Here is a 25,928-nt window from a genome sequence, read left to right on the forward strand (position 1 = left end):
AAGCGCAGCTAGGCAAAGCCTTGGGGAAGTGGGGCTAGGCTGGGCTGTGAGGTCCCGGTGCCCTGGAGCTCGAGGACTGGGCTAGATGCTTACCTTCCACTGCCTGTGCCACTATCCGGGGGTCCTCTATGTGACCTATGAGGAACGGCGAGGCTCCTCTGGAGGACAAGGGTTTGACCCTCTCCTTGGTCTTGCCCTCCGCTGGAGACAATGGATCTCCTCCAACTTCAGGTGCCCCTGACACAAGTGACGTCAAGCTGGCCACGCCCCCCCGGCCATGCCCCCCCCCAAGGTCAAACACAGCCCTGATGCGGCCCTCAATGAAATCGAGTTTGACACCCCAGCATTAGGGAGTCATTCTTAAATTCTTGGGATAGCTGATGCAATCTATTTTTCTCAATATTTAATTCCTCCTACCCTATAATGGCAATTTTTGTGTATAACCAGGCTATTTGTAGAAACACTTTCAAAGATACTCAACTACAGTTAGTCCTCAACTGACAACCATTCATTTAGTGATTGTTCAAAGTTATAACAACCCTGAAAATAGTAACTTATTACCATTTTCCACATGATCATTGCAGCATCCCCATGGTCACGTGATCAAAATTCAAATGCTTGGAATTGGCATGCATTTATGACAATTGCAGTGTCCCAAGGTCATGTGATCACTTTTTGCAACTTGACAAGCAAAGTCAATGAAGTCAGATTCACTTAATTTAACAACTGCAGTGATTCATTTAACTGTGCCAAGAAAGGTGGTAAAATGGGGCAAAACTCACTTAACAAATGTCCTGCTTAGCCACAGAAATTTTGGGCTCAACTGTGGTCATAAATCGAGGACTACCTGCATTTGCAAGATTTTTCTTCACCTTTTGTTTTGATATCAGGCAGGATAGAAGGGATTTAAATACAGGCCATGTGGGAATTTTCTGATTTGATATTATTCTTTATTGCACATATCTATGAATAACGAACCATTCAACCTTTGTTTATCAGCCTATTTTGCTGCCCAACTGAACAACACACACATATAACAGCTTGAAAGAACAGTATTGGCATATTCCTCTTCCAGCTATAAAAGTCTAATAATTATGTGCTTTATTTTAAATGTTTCTGCACAGCAGGATAGGTAGACAGGCAGTTACCAAACTAACAAAATTCTTATTTCCATAAGTATTTTCCTTTTTCCTTTTTGCCTAATAAATGGTAACCGAGCCTTCCATCTGCACATCTCCTTTCTATGAAGAGTTCTTATATCTAGGGTTCTGACTTACCAGAAAAAAAACTCATTAATGATAACTATATTCCTAAACTAGTTTTCGTGCATATTTCCTGCGGTTTTTCTCATCCACTTGCTCCAAGTACCAGGTTCCTGGGAACAGGTCATCCTTGGATCCATGGGGAATGTGATCAACTATGGGAAGATAGAGCAACATGAGTCAATACGAATCAGTAAGAATCAATATGAAGAATTAGCATTGATACCTACACTTTTTCTCAAAGCAATGCTCACTTGTCTTCCTATGTGCATTTACAATGCATTGAAGAGACAGGAGAACATTATCAAAATTATGATTTCCCTTCAAACGTCCAGAAGAGATTCCTATGTATTCAGCTCAGGGATGTGTAGTCTTTATTCTGGGCCTACTTAGCAATACCCTGTTTCCCCCAAAATAAGACATACCCTAATAATAAGCCCAATTGGGCTTTTGATGCATGGCAATAAGGCCAAGCGCTTATTTCAGGGTTAAAAAAAAATATAAGACAGTCTTATTTTCAGGGAAACACGATAGTAGGGGTCAGCGGCTAAGAAACAAGGAAGAGTAGAAATGTTTGCACCTCATGGCATGGCATGAGCATGGGCATAGGATGTTATTACATGGTAAATCAACAAGATCAGAGCAATCCCCAAATTAACATACAGTATAGGGTTCTTGTAGAGCAAAGATGTCCTCCAAAAAGAATTTCAGTAACTATTATGTCAGCATCAACTTGAATAGACAAGGATGTAAAAAAAAATATCTCCAAGATTCCCCCACCCTGATTTCCTTCCTTCCTTCCTTCCTTCCTTCCTTCCTTCCTTCCTTCCTTCCTTCCTTCCTTCCTTCCTTCCTTCCTTCCTTTCCTGATTTCTGAAGGGCAGAAAGAATCTCCCTCAGGCTTTCAAGATTCTGCTGAGTTCCAGTCTCTTTCAGGACTGGTCTACCTCAAAGGGTCAATAGTTTATTTAACATTTCAGCCACACCTTCTGAAAGTAGGGAGGTCAAGAACCATTTTTGTGATGCTATTACAAGAATGATAATGATTGAATGAATTCCTTAAGCTTCTTTGACTATTAAGATACCATTTTGCTCCTTCACTCTCCTCAATTTCAAAATTGGCCCCATATTTTGAAAGCCAACCATTGGGGGAGGGACGCAGTCTCCACAGATTGCCACTTTTTTCATGAATATTTTGAGAGTGGACAGATGACATTGGTTACACAAGGCAAAACTAAGACTATATTTTCTTGAGCTCACCTGAATTATGAGTATCCTCCCTGACTTTCAGGATCTCATTGAACTTTTCAGGAGAAACACATTTCCGGGAGCCTAAGCGAGTCTCTAAATCTGAAAGACTGGATACCAGTTTCTCCAGGGGAGAGCCTGAAATAAAAAGTCAGATACCTTTCAGTAAGAAAGCTGGTGGTATCTTGAGACACAGCAGCTTCATGCTCTGGTAGGACAGTGTTACACCCTCTCAGTGTTTTTCAACTTTGTCAACTTTAAGATGGTTGAATTTCAGCTCCCAGAATTCCTCAGCTGGAATTGAAGTTCACTCATCTTAAAATTGCTAAGGCTGAGAAATGCTGATGTAACCCTTTTGCACAGAGTATGAATTGACAAGTTTGTGTTAATGTGAGGTAATATTTTTAAGAACTGTAAAATTACCTAAAAGGTCACTCTTGGGACTGAAAAATCGATACAAATACAGTGAAATTTGTGGCTGCCTTAATACTTGCAAATAGAATAGATTGCTGGATCCATTAGAGGATGGCAGTACCCTCTTGCTTGCTTGAGGCCCCCACATTTTTGTTTTCATCTAATTTTAGGCTAGCTCTAAGATGCTTTCCTTGAGGCCAAGCATGGAAGAGAGGTGTTTAAGCTGTGGCAGGCAAATCTTCCTTACTTTTATTAAATTGTGAAGGGGTGGGCTATAGGAATTGCTGATGCATGCTTATCATTTCCATCTTCATGAAATCATTTGCATGCTCCTACTGATGAATTCAATTTCTAGTTCAGGGATGCATAGGGGGATTGTTGGGAATTGTAACTGTAGCAAATAAGAAAGTTGATCTTGATGGAGATATGCAAGATGCATTTTAGTATTAAGGTGCAGGAAGGTGAAAAATATTTTAAGTCTACAACAAACCAATATTATTTGTAAGCAACTCAGACAGACAACTCCATAATTCATTAAAATATAAGAAAGGGCAGGAGGTACAACAATATCAGACTTACATGATTCCATTAGTGTAGCCAATCAGAATAAAAGTAGTTTTAATTATCCTATGGAGTTGATTTTTTGGGCCTGATCTGTTAGGGCTGATTATAGCTCAACAACTGTAAGGATTGTCTCTCCCTCTAACTTAAGAAAGTGAAAACTCTTGAAATGGAGTATTTCAAAAGAAACCTTTTATTAAGTAGAAGTGACAGCAGTGGATTCAAAGCAATGTCTGAATACAATTCCATTGTCCAGTTCAAAGGCTGCTTCAGTTTAGGGTTGCCCTCCCCCTTCGTTTTTAAGAGCTTGGTAATGGGGAGGGCGAAAGCGGTGATAAACTGGTGGTAAAAGTTGGTGAACCCCAGGAAGCTTTGTAACTGTTTATGCGTGCGGGGTGGTTCCCAATCAAGTACAGCCTGCACTTTTTGAGGGTCCATTACTACGCCCTGGTGTGAAACGTGGTACCCCAAATAGTCAATTTTTTCTTGGTGGAATTCACATTAAGAAAATTTAGCATAAAGTTTGGCAGAGCGGAGTTTGTTTAAGACAGCCCTGACTAGTTTTACATGTTTTACTTTGGTCTTGGTATATATTAAAATGTTGTCCAAGTAGACCAGGACCCCTTTATACAAATGCTCATGTAGCACTTCATTTATTAATTGCATAAACACTGTGGGGCTCCTTGTAACCCAAAGGGGAGCACTTTGAATTAGTAACACGCAAAGGGGGTGTTAAATGCAGTTTTCCACTCGTCCCTCTCCTTAATTCTGACACGGTAGTAAGCTTCCCTTAAGTCCAGTGTGGGGATGGTGTTATCTCAGTGGTTGGCAAACCACGCTGAGTAAACAACGTCAGCACAAGGTCCTAAACTCAAGGCACCGTCGCCAACTCTCTCTCTGTTTTCTGATCAGGGGTCTGCTCCCCCTCCGCCTTATTTTCAGCTGCAACTGCGCTGCAGCCAGAAGAAAGTAGCTCCCCGACAGCTCCCTTATCGATTTCTCCTTTACAGGAGACGTTTTCAGCTGTCAGAGCAGGGTTTCAGGAAGAGCAACAAAAAGGGACTCTCACTGGGGTAGAAATTGCAGAGGGTCTCCAAGCTTTTCCTGTCATACAGACAGTTAATCCCCAGGGACAAGCCCAATATCAGTGGAATCCTTTGCCATATCAAGTTTTGAGAGAGCTGAGGAAAGGCATCACAGAGACAGGTTTGCATTCCACCTATACTACTGGGATGGTGGAGGGCATATCTAATGGCTATAATTTGATTCCACAAGATTGGAAGGATTTGTTTCGCATGCTTCTCACACCAGCACAGTATGTTGTTTGGGATTCAGAATACCAGAGGGAAGCTATTCATGCAGGGAACAATTCAGGAGGTTTGTATATACCAGATGAATTATATGGGGTGGGTGCTTTTTCTACAATATAGCAACAAACCAATGGCACACCCCCACCAGCTTACTCTGTGATAGGGCGCTGCATGATTAAAGCATTTAAGAAAGTGCCAATCTCAGGCAATCCTAGTAAATCTTTTGCAGCGATTTGACAGGGGGCTGGTGAAACATACTCTGATTTCATTGATAGATTGCAAGAAGCTATTCAGCAGCAAGTAGATAATGAGGAAGCTAGCAGAGAGTTAATGAAAAGTCTAGCTTATGAACATGCCAATGTGGATTGCCGCCGCGCATTGCAGTCTATTGTTAATAGAGGAGATTACACCTTGGCTGTTATGTTAAAAGCATGCGCTGACATAGGCACAAATGTCCATCAGATGGAAGCTTTAACAGCTGCCTTACAAAAAGGAAAGTTTGGCAAGCTCAAAGGCAATTGTTTTAATTGTAATAAACCTGGCCATTTCAAACAGCAATGCAGAGCCCCTGGTGGCGGAGCCCATAAAGGCGGCGGGCCAGGAGGAGGTCAAACATCCAGACCAAAAACTGTTTGCCCTAAATGTAAGAAAGGGTTTCACTGGGCAAATCAGTGCAGGGAAAGTCAGGGAAACTAGATTTCGGGCTCACGGCAAGCCCCGGCCCAATTGCCACAACTCCTGTTAAAAATGCTAAAGCAGCTACGAAAGGTAGCGCGGGTATTGATTTGATTAATCAAGAAGAAAAATTCATTCCTTTCCCTGGAGTTGTTACTTTAATGTCATCACAATTGAAAGGACCATTGACTTCCTGTTTGCTGCTGGCCGCCGCCAGACGTTCCTTTGGGATCGTCAGCTTCCACTGCCTGTCAGAGCCGCCTTCACAACGGAACGGCGGCTCGAAAAAACTCCGTTCCCATGAGGAAACGGAGATAGAGCCGGCAGGGGTGGGTAGAACTCTCTGCAGAGTCCCAAAAGTTTTTCTTTTACTTTTGGGATGGAGCGGATGAGATGCCCCATATCCCCAGCCGCTGCTCCGGGCTTTGGGAGATCTCTGCTAATGCAGAGCCAGGCGTCAAAAGCAAGCCTGCGAATTTGACAGATTACTCAAAGAAAATGTGAGCTGGACCTGTAATACTGAAGCGCAAGTATTTTACTTATCTTTTAAAAATTACTTAAGAGAATAGAGGAAGAGAAAGAGGAAAAAAGTTTCTTTTTAAAATGGCGTCTGCCGCGGCTGGAGAAGAGTTTGAGAGGGAAAGTTCTTCCGTTTTTTATTATTACAATGTAGCGGAATAAATACCACTGGCTACATTTGTAGATAAAACTCCGCTCCTGTTTTTGTTTTTCTCTTTTTCCCTTGTTGCTGGCTGGAAGTCTTTTGTCTTGTTTTTTTTTTTTTTTTTTTCTTCTAACAAAGCCTGCTTAGGCGGAAACATGGCACTGAGGCTTGTGAAGTCAGACAAGCAAATAGGTGGGGGGGATTCCCCCACTAAGAATTTAAAGGAACAAGTTTTAACTCTTCAGTCCCAGAAACCTGATTTTAATATAATAGAATTTCTCTTAGAGGAGATTGAAAGAAGGGATGAGATTGTGAATCAGCAACTTGAAAAATTTAAGCAGGAAACTAAGGAATTGGTGAAATCCAAGTTTGACTTTTTGCAGCAAAAAATTTTAAAAGTGTCAGAATTCATGATTCGGTTGGATACAAATACTAATTTACTAGAGTCAAAAATGGATGAAATTCAAGATAAATTGGACAATAGAATTCAAAAAATTGAAAATGATTTGTTAAATATTCAGGATTATAGTTCAGAAGAAAAATTTAAAATGGATGCTGACCAAAAGTCTGGTAATGTAGAAAATCTGCAACAGAGGATTGATAAAGAGGTTCTAAAGATACAATATAATTTCACAGAATATGCAATAAGACTTAGAGGTTTGCAGGAAAATAACAGAGATGACTTAAGGAAAATATCTTCTGAATTTCTAGCTGGGATTTTAAAGATTCAACCTGAGGAAGTGTTTTGTAGGATTGACAGAGCTTATCGAATAAACTCCTGGACTGCCAAGCAAAGGCAATTGCCTAGAGATGTGGTAATCTATTTTTCAGATAAAGAAATTAGGAATAAAATTGTGCAAAATTCCTTCAATTCTAATTTGCAATTGTATGGAAGAAAGATTTGGATTTACAAGGAACTCCCACCTAAGATATTAATGGAAAGGAAGAAATTTGGCTTTCTGGTGTCTGAGTTAAAAAGGAGAAATATTCAATTCCGGTGGGACGTCCCAGTTGGTATTATATTGAGATATCAAGGAGAAAGATACCAGTTAAATACTGTTGAAAGAGCGGAAGAATTTTATCAAAATAGGTTGAAAATGAATTTAACGTCTTCAGATATAATACAGGATAAGCAGAAGGAGCTGGAATTAAAGACAGAGACTGTACCAGATAAATTGCCTTTGGATTTATCGGATACCCCAGCTGGATTATCTACAAATTTGAGAGAAGTGCCATCTGATTTTAATGTGATGACTTATCAAGGCAAGGACAAGCATGGAAACCAATTAGAGGATATACAAGGGATAAAAAAGAAACGCGAGACACAAAAAATTAGGATGGAAGTCAAACCCACAAAAAGAAAACAAAAAAAGAAATAGGTTGTACAAAAATAGAAATTTCTAACCCAAGCAACAGTGAAGCCAGTGATTTTAAAATATGAATGATTATGTGAAAACATAGAGGAGGCGACATATTGGTCAATATCATCCTGAGGATAGTGGCAGATCTCTGCATTGCCGTAATTTTGGGACATGGAAAGAGCCTCAAATTGATGGTTTTGAATTATCTACTTTGAAACTTCTTTTTGTGTTGATAAATATATTATAATTATCTTGAATTATAAGGCAAGAGAATCACATTGGGACATGCAGAAGATCGGGTTGTTACCCAATACGATGATGGAAATTAATAATCCTGATGAAACCCACAATTATTATTATATGGAATATAATTATAATGTCACTCGGGTGGTTGTTTTTACTTTTATATATATAAGAAGATGTTTACTACTGATGGGGGCAGATATGATTGGAGATCTTGAACAAACTGTTGCATCAGCAAGCTATGTTACCCTATTATGGATGTTGGTTTTAACAATCCAGTGGAAAGACTTCAAGAAGATATTATATGGACTATAAATTTAAAGTTATTGTCTTTTCTTTTTTTATTTAGATATAATGGAATATATATATATATATATTTTTAAGTAGTGTGGGCAGTGAATTAAAGATATCAAGAATTGTTGTGTATGGTAAATTTGTAAGACAGTGGGTGAATAAGCTAGCTACAGACTGATTAGTTTAAGAAAAGGGATTTTTAAGTGATACATTTAGGGGAGTGGAGGAAATGGATAGAGTGGAATAAATGTTAAATTAGATTTTATGGGGAGCCCGCTTTGAAATGTTATTAAAGTAGGACTTATCGTATAGTTTTAAAGTGGAAGGTGGTTTTGAATTGTTGCAATAATGTATAGATATAAAACACTATTATGCTAAATTAGAAGTTATTTTATAATAGTTATAGTATAATGTGTTTGTTTTTTTTTTGTTTTTTTTCTCTTCTTCTTTTCTGAAATGTATGGATAAAGGGGGATTTATAATACTTTTAGTAAGTAAAGGTCAGTATTTTGAGGAGGGAGTAAGTAATCTGTTATGAATTAGGGTTTTTTTTTGTTACGAAGAAGTCACAGGGGGGGAAGGGTGGGGAGGGGGGGTTAGGGAGGGGGGGGAGGGGGGGGAAAAAGGGGGAAAAATTTGTATTTGAAAACCTTTTCAATAAAAAAAAAAAAAAAAAAACAATTGAAAGGACCATTACCTATTAACACTGTGGGATTGGTCCTCCCTCGGTCTTCCACAGGGAAAAACGGGATTTTTGTCGTCCCAATGTTTGAGTCATTGATTCAGGTTATGAAGGCATAATTATGATACAATTTGAAACAAATGTGCCCATGACTTTAAAAGGAGATTCTTGGGCACAATTGGTGATTGTTCCGTATGTAGTGCCAGCAGGGGGTGAGCAAATTAACAGAGGAAGTGGAGGCTTTGGTTCTACTAATCCTATCCGCTCCCTGCATCCTAGCATTCTGGCAGTAACACAATCAATTCAAGAAGAAAAACCAAAGCGCATATATTTGTTAAATGGCAGATCTTTTGAAGGAGTCCTTGATTCTGGCGCAGATGTCTCTGTCATAGCCACTGACAATTGGCCCACAGATTGGCCTACTACGGAATCGCCTTCTGTGTGGGGAGTTGGAGGACCCCAAGCAGGTCAACGCAGCACCAAATGGCTTACGGTAACAGCTCTTGACGGCAAACGCACAGCCCAATTAAAGCCTGTTATTCTCCCCATTCATGTAAATCTGTGGGGGAGAGATTTGATGTTGCAGTTTCAAGCAAAGTTAATTATTGATGATTAATAGGTACTATGTCGCAGGGTGGATTTGATTTAAATCGAGTAGATTTAAATCATGATTTAAATCACTAGTAAAAAGACTTGATTTAAATCAACTCGATTTAAATCATAATTTTTAAAGAGCAACTGTCATCTCTGCTACTCCTTTGACCCGCTGTTGACTCACCGATAGTCCCAGTGTTGCAGAATATACAGCCTTGTGCTACATAACTAAGCTCCATTTCATGCTGAATAAACTAAATTATTTATGTATCCTAAATAGAAAAGTATCTTACGATAGATTTTTACCCCAAAAGTTTTTTATTAAAATAAATTCAATAAAAATCAAAAAAATCTGATTTAAATAAAAAAATCCGATTTAAATTAAAAAAATTCGTTTTTTTTATTTTTTTAAAAAAATCATTGATTTTTATCCACCCTGCTATGTCGCCACCTACTGCTCTCCCTTTAGTATGGCAATCTACTACGCCTGTGTGGATTGAGCAATGGCCTTTAACACAAGAAAAGCGTTACATGAGCTAGTGAAAGAACAGCTAGCCGCTAACCATATTGAACCCACTACAAGTCCATTCAATACACCAGTGTTTGTAATAAAAAAGAAATCTGGTAAATGGAGGCTTCTTCACGACCTTCGGGCTGTGAATGCCATTTTACAGCCAATGGGATCTCTACAATGTGGCACCCCAAATCCAAACATGATTCCCAGAGACTTTCAGGTTATGATCATAGATTTAAAGGATTGTTTCTTTACCATTCCATTATGTAAAAAGGATAAGCCATTGTTTGCTTTCACGGTTCCAGTCTTAAATGCTGAGCAACCCACGGAAAGATATCAATGGACTGTCTTACTTCAAGGCATGTTAAATAGTCCTACACTGTGTCAGCAATTTGTTGCGAGAGCTTTAAAACCCTTTAGGCAACGATATCCTCAAGCTCTGGTATATCATTATATGGATGATATTTTAATTGCTGGGCCACAAATTCCTCCCTACTGGCTGGAACATTTAACACAAGATCTAGCTGCGTATGGTTTGCAGATAGCACCAGAGAAGGTACAGCTACAAGAGCCATTTCTTTATCTAGGTCACAAGTTATTGCAAACATATTCACATCCACAAATTCCTCAGCTAAAGGTAGAGGATAAAGTTTCCTATGTTCAATTACAGCAACTTTTGGGTTCAATTAATTGGTTGCGACCATATGTGGGTCTTCCTACTAATATGCTTAGTCCTTTGTTTGATGCATTAAGGAATAAGAAAGATCCATCTGAGGTGATCACACTTACCCAAGCTCATAAAGCAGTCTTCACAAAACTTAATGAAGCATTGAAATTGGTTTCGGTAGATAGATGTCAGGAAAATCTTCCCTTGTTAATGATTATCATTCCAACCGCAAAACAACCTACAGCAGTATTAGCTCAGGAATTCCAACAACAAAGTAAGCCTAAGCCTTCTTTGTTAATAATTGAATGGCTATATCTTTCACACAGCCCTAGTCATACTATTAGTGTGCCAGCACAAATGCATGCAGAGTTAATTTTTAAGGGAAGGGAACGCTGCAAGGTCCTTCTAGGTCTCGTTCTTGTTAATATCATAGTTCCCTTGCCATTGAAAGATTGGGAGCGCATGGTTAGCCTCTCCTCTCCTTTGCAAGCAGCACTGACTGATTACGTTGGGAAAATCTCTTATCATATTCCTGCAGATCCGCGCCTGCTTGCCTTTAATCAGATAGAAATCATAGTTCAGAATGGTATCTCATTAAAACCTTTGGTGAATGCCCTCACAGTCTTCACTGATGGGGGGCCAAAATGGGGTGCAGCTGCCTGGCTTGAGCATGGAAAATGGGTTACTAAAATCACAACCCCACAAAAATCCGCTCAGCGTGCAGAGGTTGCAGCGGTAATTTTGGCTTTGCAAACCTTTCCAACTCAAGATTTTTCTTGAGATTTTTCTTCTGCGCATGCCCAAGATGGCGCTCCGATGCTGAGTCTCGGCTTCTTGGGGGCGATGCCTCAGCTTGGGGGGGCTCAGGGGGATCATTTCGAACATCTATGACCCCCCGCCCGGGCGAAGCAACATCTGAGGAGCCCGTTGGGAGCTTTGTTGGCTCCCCGGATCATCCCAGCTCTGAGGCGGATGACGTCGGGACGGCGGTGGGTGACGGCGGTCTGCGGCCTGCAGGGGAGCGGCGCCAGCAGCGGCGGCCGCGGGCGATCATGGCGGCGGTGGCGGCAGCTCCTGGATGACGTCGGCGTTGTGAGGCCCCTACGGAGGTTCCCCACGCCCCTGGATGCCTCAAGGTGGATCTTTGAAGGCAGGGGGCGGCTGGGGACGTCTGTGGGGGGGCCGATGGCGACGATGACGATGGGGACTGCGGCGGCCGCGGCGGTGACCGTGGCGATGGCGCCTGAGGTTGGGGCGGCTCCCAAGGGCCTACAGACTTCCAAACAGACGGCACAGGACCCTTCAGCAGTGGATTTAGATCTGATTTCGGGGTGACTGGAGAGTATGTGACCCTTGGGGGAAGGGTTACCTCCAGGGAGACCCAGAGACCCCCCCAGGGTGAGCTGGATAGGGGGGGACGAAATAGGGGAGCTTTACCCACTAGAATGGAAGGTTGAGGGTTACTGGGGCCGGAAAATGACTACAAACTTATGCGGTTTGAATCCCCCCCCTCCTCCTTCCTTCGGACTGAGTTTTGGCCTATTGGCCTATTACGATCATAGCTTCCCATCCATCTTGGCCTGCTGAACTACTCCTAATTTTTCCCCACTTCCATCTGGCCTGTCTGGATTCCCTACCATGTAGAACTGCTTTGACGAACATTTACGAACTTAAACCTCCTTTGAGCTGGATATTGGATTCCCTGATGCCGCTAATCCCAGGCGGGATACTGGTTCTATGGACATAAGGCCCGAGGAGGCGGAATATGGCTATCCTCACCCCTGAGCTTTCTATCAAAATCTCCATGGGTTGGCCTTGATGAGAGACGGCCGCCCTGGAAACTTTCGGGGTCGAATGATATGCACCTCCTTAGCCACTGTTGTGAGAGGACAGTGGAGCTTGGCGGCCTGACCATGGACTGGAATTTTCCCTATGTCTGTAACATCAGCGGTCCCCCACCCTTGGACTGTTTCCCCTGATGACTATATGTATTCGGTGTCGGAACTCCTCGCCCTGCGAGATTCTCCCCTCTCGCAGGTTTGGCCCCCCACATTATCAAGGGCCTATCTCGATGACGGACTTTGGAGTCCGGAGAGATGGCATGGAGCAAGGAAGAATTTATGGGGCTTTTTAGGGAAATTTTTTAAGATTTTAAGGGGTTCTGGGGGGGGGTTGTAATTATTCTTTTAAAGATACTGGGAAGACGACTATGGCGGATGGGGGGGGGAAATCCACCAGGGTCAGAGCCGTGCCCGGCACAGGGTAACGATTTGGGGGGCACCGGACGAGGGATTGGGAAAGGGATGGGGGACGATATCTATGAGGGCTGTACCATCGGCACGGTAGATGGGAGGGGCAGATATGGCGGGAGCAGGGGACATCAGGTGTTGGGGGCTCGCACTTGCTGTCTGAGAGCAATTGCTTGCCCCGGTCCCCAAGGCTCCGCTCGGATACTAGGTGGCTTAGATACTCAGGAGCTGGGCCTTCAGCTGATGCTGTGCAATGCCAGGTCCGTGGTCAATAAGGCCCCCCTCATTCACGATCTTATACAAGAGGGAGGAGCGGACCTGGCGGGTATTACGGAGACCTTGTTGGGCCCGGAGGGTGGCGTCCCTCTGGTTGAAATGTGCCCACCAGGCTTCAGAGCATTCCATCAGCCGAGGGCCCAGGGGAGGGGAGGGGGGTGGCGGTTATTATTAATGAGGATCTGGGTCCGAGGGAGACCACTGTGCCTCAGATAGCCGGATGTGAGTCCCTCCTTGTGAGGTGGGGCCGTGGGGTCCAGATGGGCTTGTTGCTTACGTACCTGGCTCCCTGCTGCGTGGCAACAGCCCTACCTGAGCTACTCAACGTGATAGCCACGGTGGCAGTAGATACACCCAGGCTTTTAGTCATGGGTGATTTCAACTTGCCATCCGTTGGTGAAACGTCTGAGGTGGCTTGGGAGTTCATGGCTTCCATGACGGCCATGGACCTGACCCAGTTAGTTCATGGCCCTACTCACAGGGGAGGTCACACTCTGGACCTGATTTTTGTCTCTGACCAGTGGTTGAGTGGTCTTGTTATAGGGAATATAGACATGGAACCCTTGTCATGGACTGACCACTCATTCCTTCGCCTAGATCTTCGAACCGCGACCCCCTCGCTGCAGGGAGGCGGACCCAATTAGATGGATCCGCCCCAGGCGCCTGATGGATCCTGATAGGTTCCAGACGGAGCTTGGGCCATTTCCTGAGGATCTAGCACATGACTCGGCCGAGGACCTGGTAGCCGCCTGGGATCGGGCGGCTGGTGGGGCCTTGGACCGAGTCGTGCCTTTGCGGCCTCTGACCCGATGCCGATCCCGTGCGGCTCCTTGGTTTACTGAGGAGCTGAGGGAAATGAAGCTCTGGAAAAGACGCCTGGAGAGCGGTTGGAGGGCCAGTCTCGCTGAATCTGATCGAACACTGGTAAGGTCGCATATTAAGGCCTACCTAGTGGTGATAAAGACGGCAAAGTCTAACTACTTTTCCGCCTCTGTTGCGTCATCAGGGAATCGTCCGGCCACCCTGTTTAGGGTGACCTGCTCCCTGCTCCATCCGGGAGTGCAGGAGGATCCCTTAGAAGGCAGGGCGGAGGATTTCGGACAATACCTGTATGACAAAATCGCTCAGATCCGGGGGAATTTGGACTCTGACTGGGTAGATCAGGGCAGGGTGACAGGGCAGGGTGATCAGGGCAGGAACAGTCTTGAGAATGTTACCTGGGAGGAGTTTGATGCTGTGACTCCCGATGATGTGGACAGGATTTTGGGGAGACTTAGTGCGGCCACATGTTTACTGGACCCGTGTCCCTCCTGGTTGGTACTGGCTTCCCGGGAGGTTACACGAGGCTGGCTCCAGGGCGTCATTAATGCTTTGTTGAGTGAGGGTCACTTCCCCGCTGCCCTGAAAGAGGCGGTGGTGAGGCCTCTCCTCAAGAAGCCATCCCTGGATCCGGCAATATGGCTAACTATCGTCCTGTCTCCAACCTTCGCTTCATTGCGAAGGTTGTTGAGAGTGTGGTCGCGCAACAGTTTCCGCAATTCCTGAAGGAAACATCCTATCTAGATCCGTTCATCGGGTTTCAGGTCTGGGCACAGCACGGAAACGGCATTGGTCGCGTTGGTGGATGATCTCTGGAGGGCTCGGGACAGGGGTTGTTCCTCTGTTCTGGTCCTATTAGATCTCTCAGCGGCTTTTGATACCATCGACCATGGTATCATGCTGCACCGGCTGGAAGAGTTGGGGGTGGGAGGCACTGTGTTGCAGTGGTTCTCCTCCTTTCTCTCCGACCGGTCGCAGTTTGTGTTGGCAGGGGGGCAGAGGTCGACCTCGAGGCCTCTCATTTGTGGAGTGCCGCAGGGACCGGTCCTCACGCCCCTTCTGTTCAACATTTATGTGAAGCCGCTGGGTGAGATCATCCGTGGCTTTGGGGTGAGATACCATCAGTACGCTGATGACACCCAGCTGTACATCTCCACCAAGGCCACCCCAACGATGCCCTTGAAGTGATGTCCCAGTGCTTGGAGACTGTGGGATCTGGATGGGGAGGAACAGGCTCAAGCTCAACCCTTCCAAGACTGAGTGGCTGTGGCTCCCGGCATCCCGATATAGTCAGTTGACTCCATCACTGACTATTGGGGGCGAGTCTTTGGCCCCCACTGAAAGGGCTCGCAATCTGGGAGTCCTCCTGGATAGGCAGCTGTCTTTGGAGGAACATCTGATGGCTATTACCAGGGGGACCTTTTATCAGGTTCGCCTGATTCGCCAGTTGCGGCCCTTTCTCGATCGGGATTCCCTGTGCACAGTCACTCACGCCCTCGTCACCTCTCGCCTTGACTACTGCAATGCTCTCTACATGGGGCTCCCCTTAAAGAGCACCCGGAGGCTCCAGCTGGTCCAGAATGCAGCAGTGCGGGTAGTGATGGGAGCAACATGGTGCTCCCATGTAACACCGCTCCTGCGCGAGCTGCACTGGCTCCCGGTGGTCTTCCGGGTGCGCTTCAAGGTGTTGGTTATCACCTTTAAAGCGCTCCATGGCATAGGGCCTAGCTATCTGCGAGACCGCCTGCTGCTACCGACAACCTCCCATCGACCTGTGCGCTCCCACAGAGAGGGCCTCCTCAGGGTGCCATCAGCCAAACAATGTAGGCTGGTGACCCCCAGGGGGAGGGCCTTCTCTGTGGGGGCTCCCACCCTCTGGAATCAGTTGCCCCCGGAGATAAGGAGAATCCATGATCTCAATGACTTCCGTCGTTCCCTGAAAACCCATCTTTTCCAGCAAGCCGGGTTGGCTTAAGAAGAAATTTTTAAATTCTTTTAATTAGTCTGTGATTTTTTAACTTTCGGGCCAAAATTTATATATATTTTTAAATGTTTTAATATTTGTATTCTATGTTTTTTTATCTTGGCTGTACACCGCCCTGAGTCCTCAGGGAGAAGGGCGGTATATAAATTGGAAATTAAATTAAATTAAAGATCTTAATATTATTTCAGATAGCCAGTATGTTTGTCAAATTGTCACCTCCCTCCCTGGTGCATATGTTACACCATCTTTGGATGAGGATCTCTTGTCCCTCTTTTTAATGTTGCAACAGCTTTTGCACTTCAGAAAGAATCAAATTTATATTGCACATATTAGGAGTCATCAGTCTTTCCCAGGTATGTTATCAGAAGGAAATGCTGTTGCAGACGCTGCAACGAAGCAGCATGTTTTATCTGTTACACCACGGGAAAGTCATTCTATGTTTCATCAAAATGCCAAGGCTTTAGCGAAACAATTTCACATTCCTTTCGATCATGCTAGAGCGATTATACAACAATGTCCTCAATGTTCTCAAATCACCCCATCTCCTTCCATTGGGGTGAATCCGAGAGGGCTTAAAGCAAATGAACTTTGGCAAATGGATGTAACTCAATATCCCTCTTTTGCTCCTTGGAAATATCTTCATGTAACCATTGATACTTTTTCTCATTTTATTTGGGCCACTCCTCAGAAAGGAGAAGTCACTAAACATGTTGTTAATCATTGTATTTGAACATTTGCTGTCATGGGTCTGCCTTCTACGTTAAAAACAGACAATGGCCCTGCATATTGTAGTCACTCCTTTGCTGAATTTTGTGACACATGGCAAATTAAACATCTTTTTGGCATACCTTTTAACTCTACAGGACAAGCCATAGTGCAGCGCACAAATTTTACATTAACGTCTGCTTTGGATAAACACAAACAAACAGGAGGGATTCCTATAGGTCTCCCTGGTAAACAGGAATGGTTAAATAAAGTTCTGTTTACTCTGAATCATCTTAATATCTCAAATTTATCAACTCCAGTAGATGATCATTTTGGAAATAGAATAAGTCATCCCAGCCACAGGTAATGTATAGATTATTGCCTAACCCTGAATGGCCTGGACCTGTTCCCTTATTGACGTGGGGATGGGGCTACACCGCTGTGCTTGCTCCTACAGGTCTGGTGTGGATTCCTGCTAGGTGCGTAAAACTGTGGAAGGATGGCGTGGCACAAAGGACTGAAAAACCCAATCCCGAACTTCTCACTCAGCCTGCAGAATCGGGACCAAGCAGGATCGGGACCAAGCACCTTGCCAGGCTCATCAAGTGACCTGGGGACAGATTAAAGCCCTTTCTGTTCAATCCACAAAATTGCTACAGGAAAAGAACGTGCTGCAGACACCGGAGAACTTTTTAGTAGCGGCTTTTGCTTGTTTAAATGCTAATTCTGTAACCATTATAATGTGTATTCTTTTTATGTGTATTTTCCCTCCTTGCGTGGCTATGATGACTTTGCAACATGGAATTCCAGAACAAGGTCTTTGGGATCAAAATTCCTATATATGGGATGTGCAGAATATCTCTCGATTAATAGGTAAAACTGATTGCTGGATCTGTATGCACGTTCCCCCACATGTCAAAGGAGGACTTTTAATACATGCTGTTCCCTTTAATAACACAAGATGGAAGACTTTCACTTGGAAGAATGGAGGCATTAGAGGCACTAAGATGACTGGCAAGAACAATATCCTAGCCATTGGAAGCAGGTTTCAGGAAATAGTGACATACTGTTGGGAATTCATCAATAATACTAGGCGTGCATCTGTGGACGTTGGAAAGTATCCTTATTGTAACACAACATTTGTTCTTAGCACCACTATGAAGAGAAACAATACTTTTTAAAATGTTACCCTATATGAACATTTACATAATTTCACTCACTATGGGTGTACATACCAGATATTAGGGTGTCCTACAACATGCATATGTCCAGGACCAGCAGATGTTTTAAAGTGTGGTGGGTTGTTCCTTTGTAATGCGGTTGAGTCTATGGTCCAGCAGACCCAGTCATCAAATAACTTAGCAATTCCGCTTTTAAATAATATTTGGATGCTATGTGGTAGAAGGGCATATCAACATATTCCTGTATGGTGGTCTGGTCGTTGTACTCTGGGATACATTGCCCCCTCTGTAGTGATATCTGATCATTTACCTAAAGGACGGTTAAGGAATCGTCGAAACATAGATGTTCAAAATCCCATTAATCATTACACTGCGACCATGTTAGCAAGGGGTGTTCTTCCTCCTTTAGGAGTAATGATGAATTATAGAGATTTGCATATTTTATCAAATTGGACAACTGCATTGTTTAAGGCTACTGTTCACTCCCTAAAATTGATCAATGAAGAGATGTCACAAATTAGAGATATAGTGTTGCAAAATTGTTATGCTTTAGATATTATTTTAGCAGCCAAGGGTGGTGTATGTGCTTTGATTCATTCGCATTGTTGTATGTATATTACTGATCATAAAGCAAATATTTCAGCTACAATTGAGCATATGGAAAACTTGATTGCAGATAATCCAATTAGCTCCACTATTCCACAATCCCCATGGGAGTGGTTATGGTCCTGGCTCCCAGATTTTGGATGGGTGTGACAAATAGTATCCATCATTATATTAGTCATCATTGCTTTGATTTGTTGTTGTGTTGCATACAATGTTTGCCTGGATTATTAGCGATATTTTGTCCAAGAATTCGGCCCTCCAAATCTGAAGTTATGTATGCTTGCAAAATATTAAAAAATAAAAAATAAAATAAAAGAGGAGGACATGTGGGGATGGTGTTATCTCAGTGGTTGGCAAACCACGCTGAGTAAACAACGTCAGCACAAGGTCCTAATCTCATCAGGAATGTAAAGACAGGATGTCTGGCAGAGATCCTATCTCAAATATGCAAGGCATGGGCACCTGGCACGTAGACATTGTTTGTCACAGGAAGAACATGAGGGAAACACAAGGGGTCCACATGGAATTCACGAGCCTTCTTTAGCCAATCAGTACAAGTAAACGTTGATTAATGTTTTGCCATGGTAGTTGTAAAATGACAATAAAAGGGAGCCTTTTGGATGGGGTCAGGGTGCGTCAACAAGGTGCCTTCCCACCGAGAGGCCTTCCCATGAACTATCTTCCTGCCTATGCATCTTTCTTCATCGAAACAACAGTCCAGCTTTGAAAAAAATTTCCCTTTAATGAGGTGTGCTAGCATATCTTTCATAAGGGGGAGGTGGTACATGTTCTTCACACTGATTGCATTTAATTTTCTAAAATCAACACAGAGATGTTCTGAGCAATCTTTTTTTTTCTCTAACACTGGAGCTGCAATTTTTGGTCGGACTGATTCAATGAAACCCGTTGCTAGGTTTTTCTCAATAAATGCTCTCAGTTCTTCCAGCTCCCTCAGGGACATGCTGTACATCTTGGGTTTAGGCAGTTTAGCGCCAGGTAAGATTTCTATCACACAGACAGTGGCGCGGTGGTGGTGGTGGAGCTCATCTGAGGCTTTTTCGTTAAAAACTTCAGAGCCAAGTCCTTTGGGTATGCCCTCGGTTGGCATAGCATGACCAGGCATGGCTGTTTCTCAGTGCTCTGCCCCCTGAGTTTCTTTATGTGGATTCTCGGCAAAAGTCACGTGCATCTGAAATTTTATGATGCCTTGTTTCCAATTTTGGGGTTCCATTTTTTCAGCCATGCAAGGCCCAAAACTAACGGCCATTCCATGCCAGGTGCCACTATAAATGTAAGTATTTCCTCATGGCTCCCAATGCCTATTTGTAGAGGCTCGGTGGCAAAAGAAGCTGGCTGTTGACCCATCTAGTTGGCAGAAAGCAATGGGGTTTTTCAGCTTTCTTACGTTAATCCTCAATTTCCCTACTAGGGTTGGGCTGATCAAGCAGCGGGTGTTCCCTGAGTCCACTAACACAGAGATATTTATCTCCCTGTCCCAGTTTGGGATAAATAGTCTTTAAGGGGAGGGTAAACGGTTTAATTGGTTTGCTTACCAGTGGTTCATCTTCTGGATTGCTTCCGAATAAGTGTGATTCCTCCTGCTGAGATGCCAGAGTTTCCTCCCCAAAGGGGTGGTAGTGGAAATTCTGTGATCTCCCTGCTCCTCAGGGCAGTCACCTTCCCATGCTGGCCAGGTTTTGCAAGTTTCCCCCCGGCAGGAGTTCAGTGATTCAGTGTGCCTCAGGCCATACAGGCATTGTATAGATCATCACTCAGCCCATCCTTGAAACAGCTCACCAAAATATCCTCTGGCCAGGTCACATGACTTGCGAGGTCCAGGAATTCTTCAGTATACTCTGCTACTGGCCGTCGCCCCTGCTTTACCACCTTAATGTGGTTGCGTGCTTTGCGATCTGCGAGGGGATCCTCAAACCGTCGTTGCAGGGCCACCATGAAATGGTCAAAATCCTGGGGGCGGGGCTGGTGAAGTTTTTGGGGCTCCGGAACTACTGCCGATATCTCCACCGCGGGACGATCCAAATTGGATCTCACTGTCCTGTTGAGACAGTGATAGAGGAGGGCACATTCTGTTGATCCCAGGGACATCGCAAAGTCCCTGGTTGATCCAGGAGAAGCTCTTTTTTCCGGCGCTGAAGAGGCAGCCATTAAGCTGCTGAAGTTAGGACAGCCCCGAACGGAAGAAAATGAGTGAAAGTATTATGATCTGGTGAGAGTTTTTTCTAATTTGATTTTAAAAACACCCTGAAGAGCAAATGCAACTAGGATTTAATATAGAAGTAACTCAGCGGTGGAATTAAGCCTGAATTTAAGTTCATTTTCCTAAAATATAAACTATTCCTATGTGTGGATATCAGTGGAAAGTTTTACTTTAAACTTGACTGGACTGGACTGGAAAGGAGGCTTACTTTTTTATCTGCTTAAATATTAAATTTTTGATGTTGACTGAGATTATTAATTTTGGAATTAGATTTGTCATTTTTGTTTTTGGCAGACTTTTATTTTTTAATATTCTTTCTGCTATATTGCTAATTGAAAGGAGAAGTGAAAGTGGAAGAAATAAGAGACATTGCCATCTAGTGGATTGAAACATTGTACTTTCCTTTTGTTTTTTTTTAACTGAGGGGAAAGGGAAAAAAAGTAGCAACTGTGTTATTTTCCAAGGTCAATTGGCTAATTTACAGATAAAATTTAAAAAGGACATCAAAGAGTGTCTACAAGTCTGTTTATAAAGGTGTCTTGCTGAGAAAAGCATTGTTGAAAGGCGATTAAAACTGGAAAGAAGAAAATAACAGCGGTTCTGAAAAAGAGAGCTGTTAGATTAAGTGTGCACAAGAAAGAGATTTTGAATGTTACACAGTTGTGGACTTTTATATAAGATGGAAATTCTTTCCCTCTCTAGCTCTACCTTTCCACTTCACTAATATTTTTATTTTTAAAACATTGGAACAGATATATACATATATTTTTTTCTCCTTTTTTTCCCTTTTTCTTTTATTCTTTTATTCCTTCACAATAAATGTTTACTTAATTGGATTAAGGCACATAAGAGCCTGAAGAATTTTTTTTTTTATCTTTTTAATTTACTGATTGGAGATTGTTATTTGAATTTGTTTTTGGCTACTTTACACAATTGGATTAAGACATACAAGAGTCTGAAGAAACTTTTCCTTTTTCTCCTTTGGTCCTTTTTTTTTCTTTTTCTTTTTTACTTGCTGATTGGAGATTCTTACCTGAATTTGTTTTTGGCTATCTCAGATGATTGGATTAGGGCACACAAGAGCCTGAAGAGTGTTGGTTTTTTGGGGGGTACTTTTTTTTTCTTTGCTTTGCTTCTTTTTCCTTTTTTCCCTTTTTTGGTCTCTTTTTTGTTTTTTGTTTTTATCCTTTTGTAATCTCCTGCCATCTACAAAACGGATTAGGGTTGAGAAGAACCTGAAGATATATTATCTTACTGTGTCGAGTTGGATTACTTATAGAAATGAGCAAAAAAGCAGTTATTAGTTCTGCTGGATCGACCCCCTCTTCATCACCAGTGGGAGGACAACAATCAATACAGACAATGATTCAGCAGGAAAAAGAGAAAGAACGTGAGAAAGAAAAAGATGCGACAATGCAGATGATTTTGCAAGGAATACAAGATATAAAATCCAAAATAGAGAAAACAGATGAAAAAGTGGAGATTATACAACAGATGATGAAGAAATATGAAGACAGACTTGAAAAAAATGAAGAAAAAGAGGAACAAAGAGATAAAAAAATCAGAGATATGGATAATAGATTAGAAGAAGTTGAACGTGATAGAAGCGGCTTAGGATGGGAGATGGATAAATCAGAATTTTACTTAAGATTCCAAAATGTGGAGGAAGAAAAAGGAGAAAATTTGGCGGAAAAAATGATAAGAAATTCTTGCAGGAGCTCTAGAAATTTCTAAAGAAAAAATGTTTGATGGCGTTGACGAAATATACCGAGTATATACTAGATATGCAATGAGAAATAAACTACCAAGAGAAGTCCACATAAGATTTACCAAAAAATCAATCAAAACACAAATATTGCAGATAGCAAAAGAGAAGGCGTTACAATACAAGGGCAAGGAAATTACGGTGCCGAAGCAAATACCAAGAAGAGTAAGAGAGCTGAGAAGAGAGTATCAATTTTTGACAAAAATATTGCTCCAGGAAGGAGTGAACTACCGATGGCTGATACCAGAAGGATTGGTGTTTACATGGCAAACGCAAAGATTTAAAATAGATTCAATTGACAAAGCTAAAGTATTCCTTGTGGAATATATAAGAGAAAAAGATGTTGAGCCAAGAAGGGAAGAGACACTGCTCCAACTAGAAGAAGAGGATCTCCTGATGATGGGAAAGGAGGAGAGTACATTAGAAGGCGCAATAGGAGGTGCTATAGAATACAAAGAACAACGTGAATTGAGACCTAATAGATCAACAAAACCAACACATAAAGTATAAACATGGAGGAGAAAAAATTAATTACAATAAATATAAATGGACTTAATATAGCAACTAAAAGAAGAAAAATATTTCACAAATTGGAGAAATTGAAAATGGATATAATCTGTTTACAAGAAGTGCATATTAAAAAGCAGCATGAATTACTTTTGGTACAGCCCAAACTAGGGAGATTATTTGCTTCACTGCCACAATGTAAGAAAAGAGGAGTGGTTTTGTACATCAAAGATACAATATTAGCGAAAAAAATTTATGAAGATGGAGAAGGACGAATTCTGATGGTGGAAATGACAGACAATAACAGGAAAATATTGCTAACAGCGATATATGCTCCTAGTGACAACCAAGAAAACTTTTATAGAAAATTACATTTGAAATTAATAGAGCTGGACTACGACAACATCTGTATGATGGGAGACTTCAATGGAATAGTAGATGAGAAAATGGACTATAATACACAAAAGACAACAAAACAAAGTAGGAAAACTTTGCCAAAATCTTTTTTTAAGATGATAAAGGAAATAAATTTAAAAGATATATGGAGAGAAAGAAATGCAAAAAATAGACAATATACTTTTTATTCCAATAGACATTTATCATGGTCCAGAATAGATATGATATGGTTGACAATGGACTTGACCTCGAACATAGAAGAAATAGCCATAGAGGCTAATACTTGGACAGATCATAATCCAATGATGATGAGATGGAAAGGGCAAAGGAGAAGGTCCAGATGGACTTTAAACACTACAATATTAAAAGAAAAGGACTTCCTACAGAATATGGAGAAAGAATTAGCTTTTTTTTTTTAACGAAAATAGAAAAGAGGATACATCACTGCAGAATCGATGGGATACCATGAAAGCCTATGCCAGAGGCCTGATTATTGACTATACAAGGAAAAGAAATATTAAGAAAAGGCAAGCATATAAAACTTTAGAGGATGACTATAAGACATTGGAAAAAGAACTGCAGAAGTTCCCACAAAAAAAAGACATTAAAATGAAAATGGACATGATTAAACATAAAATGGGATTATTAGAGAAAGAAGAGCTAGCACAAAAAATCAGGAACGCTGAACAGAAATATTTTGAAGATGCTAATAAACCAGGCAGATGGCTAGCATATAAATTGAAAAAAGAAAGAAACTCAAGGAAAATAACACAGTTAATAGATGATCAAGGACAAATTAGATTTGGAAATGAGGAGAAGAAGAACATTGTACAAGACTATTATAAAAAACTATATGAAAAAGAAAAGATAGAAGAGGAAAATATTAAACAATATTTACATAAGGCGAATTTACCTCAGATTCCAAAAGATGTTGAGATGATGTTAGAAGGGAATATAACAATGATGGAGTTGACAGAAGCAATTAAAAAAGAAAAAAGTAGGAAAGCACCAGGTCCAGATGGATTACCGGCGGAATATTATAAGACTTTGCAGGAATCACTGAGTCTCCCATTACTAGAAATTATGAATGAAGAATGAAGTAATGTTACAGAAGGAAATACTCAACTCATGGTTAGAAGCATATATTACACTTATTCCAAAAGAAGATACTGATCTACAACAAGTCAAAAACTATAGGCCAATATCCTTGCTAAACTCAGACTATAAAATCTTCGCTACAATACTAGCAGAAAGACTTAAAAGATATTTAAATAATTTTATATACCCGGACCAAAATGGATTTCTGCCAAAAAGGCAGATTAGAGATAATTGGAGGATAATTTTGGATACATTGTAATATTATGATGCAACACCCAGAAAAGCAAATGACTTTGATGTTTTTAGATGCACAGAAAGCCTTTGACAATGTGAACTGGCGATTTATGATACTACAATTGAAACAGATGGGCTTTGGAGAAAAATTTGTTCAAGCTATAGAAGCTATATATTATAAACAAACAGCAAAAATAATGATGGAGAGATGACAGAATCTATTGAAATACAAAAAGGAACGAGACAAGGATGCCCATTGTCACCATAGTTGTTTGTGTTAACATTAGAAGTACTAAACAGAAATATCAGAGAAGAAAAAGGAATAAAAGGAATGAAAATTCAAAATCAAGAATATAAATTGCAAGCATTTGCTGATGACCTGGTGTTTATCTTGGAAGAACCACTTCAATCTGTAAACAAATTGATAGACAAAATAGGAGACTTTGGGAAAGTGGCTGGTTTGAAAATAAATAAAGACAAAACGAAGATGTTGACAAAAAATATGTTAAAAAAACAAAGAAGAATTGGCGGAAATATCAAGGATGCAGGTCACGAATAAGGTTAAATATCTGGGAATACATTTGACAGCAAGATGTGGTACTCTTAAGGAGAATAATTATGATAAGCTTAAACAACAGATAGCGACAGACCTAACAAAATGGGAGAATTTGCAGCTATCATTGATAGGGAGAATATCAACTATTAAAATGAATATACTGCCCAGACTTTTATACTTGTTTCAGACAATTCCAATTAAGTTGGGGAAAAAATCTTTTGAAGATTTAAATAAAATGGTGTTAAAATATATATGGCAGGGCAAAAAGGCAAGGATAAAACTAAAATTGATGCAAGATGTTAGATCAAGAGGAGGTTTTGGTTTGCCGGATTGGGAATTGTATTATCAAGCTTGTAACTTGATGTGGATTAAAGAATGGATAACACTAAGGAATATTAGATTGTTGACCTTAGAACGACATGATTTACTGTTGGGTTGGCACGCTTTTATGTGGTATAAAAGTACAAAAGTACAGGGTTATTTCAGAAGACATATGATACGAGAGTTTTTGCTATTAAACTGGGAGAAGATCAAACAATGTTACTATTTAAAAATTCCAGTCTGGTTATCACCTATTGAAGGAGTCTCACACGCAATAACATTTAGGAAGGAACAAATTGTTAGGTATGGTGAATTATTAAATGAAAGGGGTGAACTTAAGTCGAAGCAAGAATTAGAAGAACAAGAGCTTGAAATGGATTGGTTTTCATATATGCAAATACAGTCTAGATATAATGAAGATTTTAAAAAGGAGGGTTTTTATAGTAACTTGACAAACTTAAACAAAATCTTAACAGGTTCTGCTGACCATGTAATTAAAAAATTGTCCAGTCATTTATTAGAAG

At 41.6% G+C, this 25,928-nt stretch overlaps 1 protein-coding gene across 1 annotated transcript in view; it reads right to left on the bottom strand.

Moving 5' to 3' along the window:
* Positions 1-928: 928 nt before the first annotated feature.
* The window catches only part of HMGCS2 (3-hydroxy-3-methylglutaryl-CoA synthase 2), a 65,053-nt gene continuing 40,053 nt past the window's right edge, over positions 929-25,928 (bottom strand). Inside the window, exons 8-9 of the mRNA XM_034409927.3 lie at positions 2,523-2,648; positions 929-1,417 (exon numbers count right to left, since the gene is read on the bottom strand). Of these exons, the coding sequence (XP_034265818.1) occupies positions 1,311-1,417; positions 2,523-2,648 (233 nt within the window). The 3' untranslated portion in view covers positions 929-1,310. The remainder of the gene's footprint in view (positions 1,418-2,522; positions 2,649-25,928) is intronic.

The sequence above is a fragment of the Pantherophis guttatus genome, chromosome 3 (assembly GCF_059756535.1).
Source record: "Pantherophis guttatus breed Tessera chromosome 3, ASM5975653v1, whole genome shotgun sequence".
NCBI classification, from domain to species: Eukaryota; Metazoa; Chordata; class Lepidosauria; order Squamata; family Colubridae; genus Pantherophis; species Pantherophis guttatus.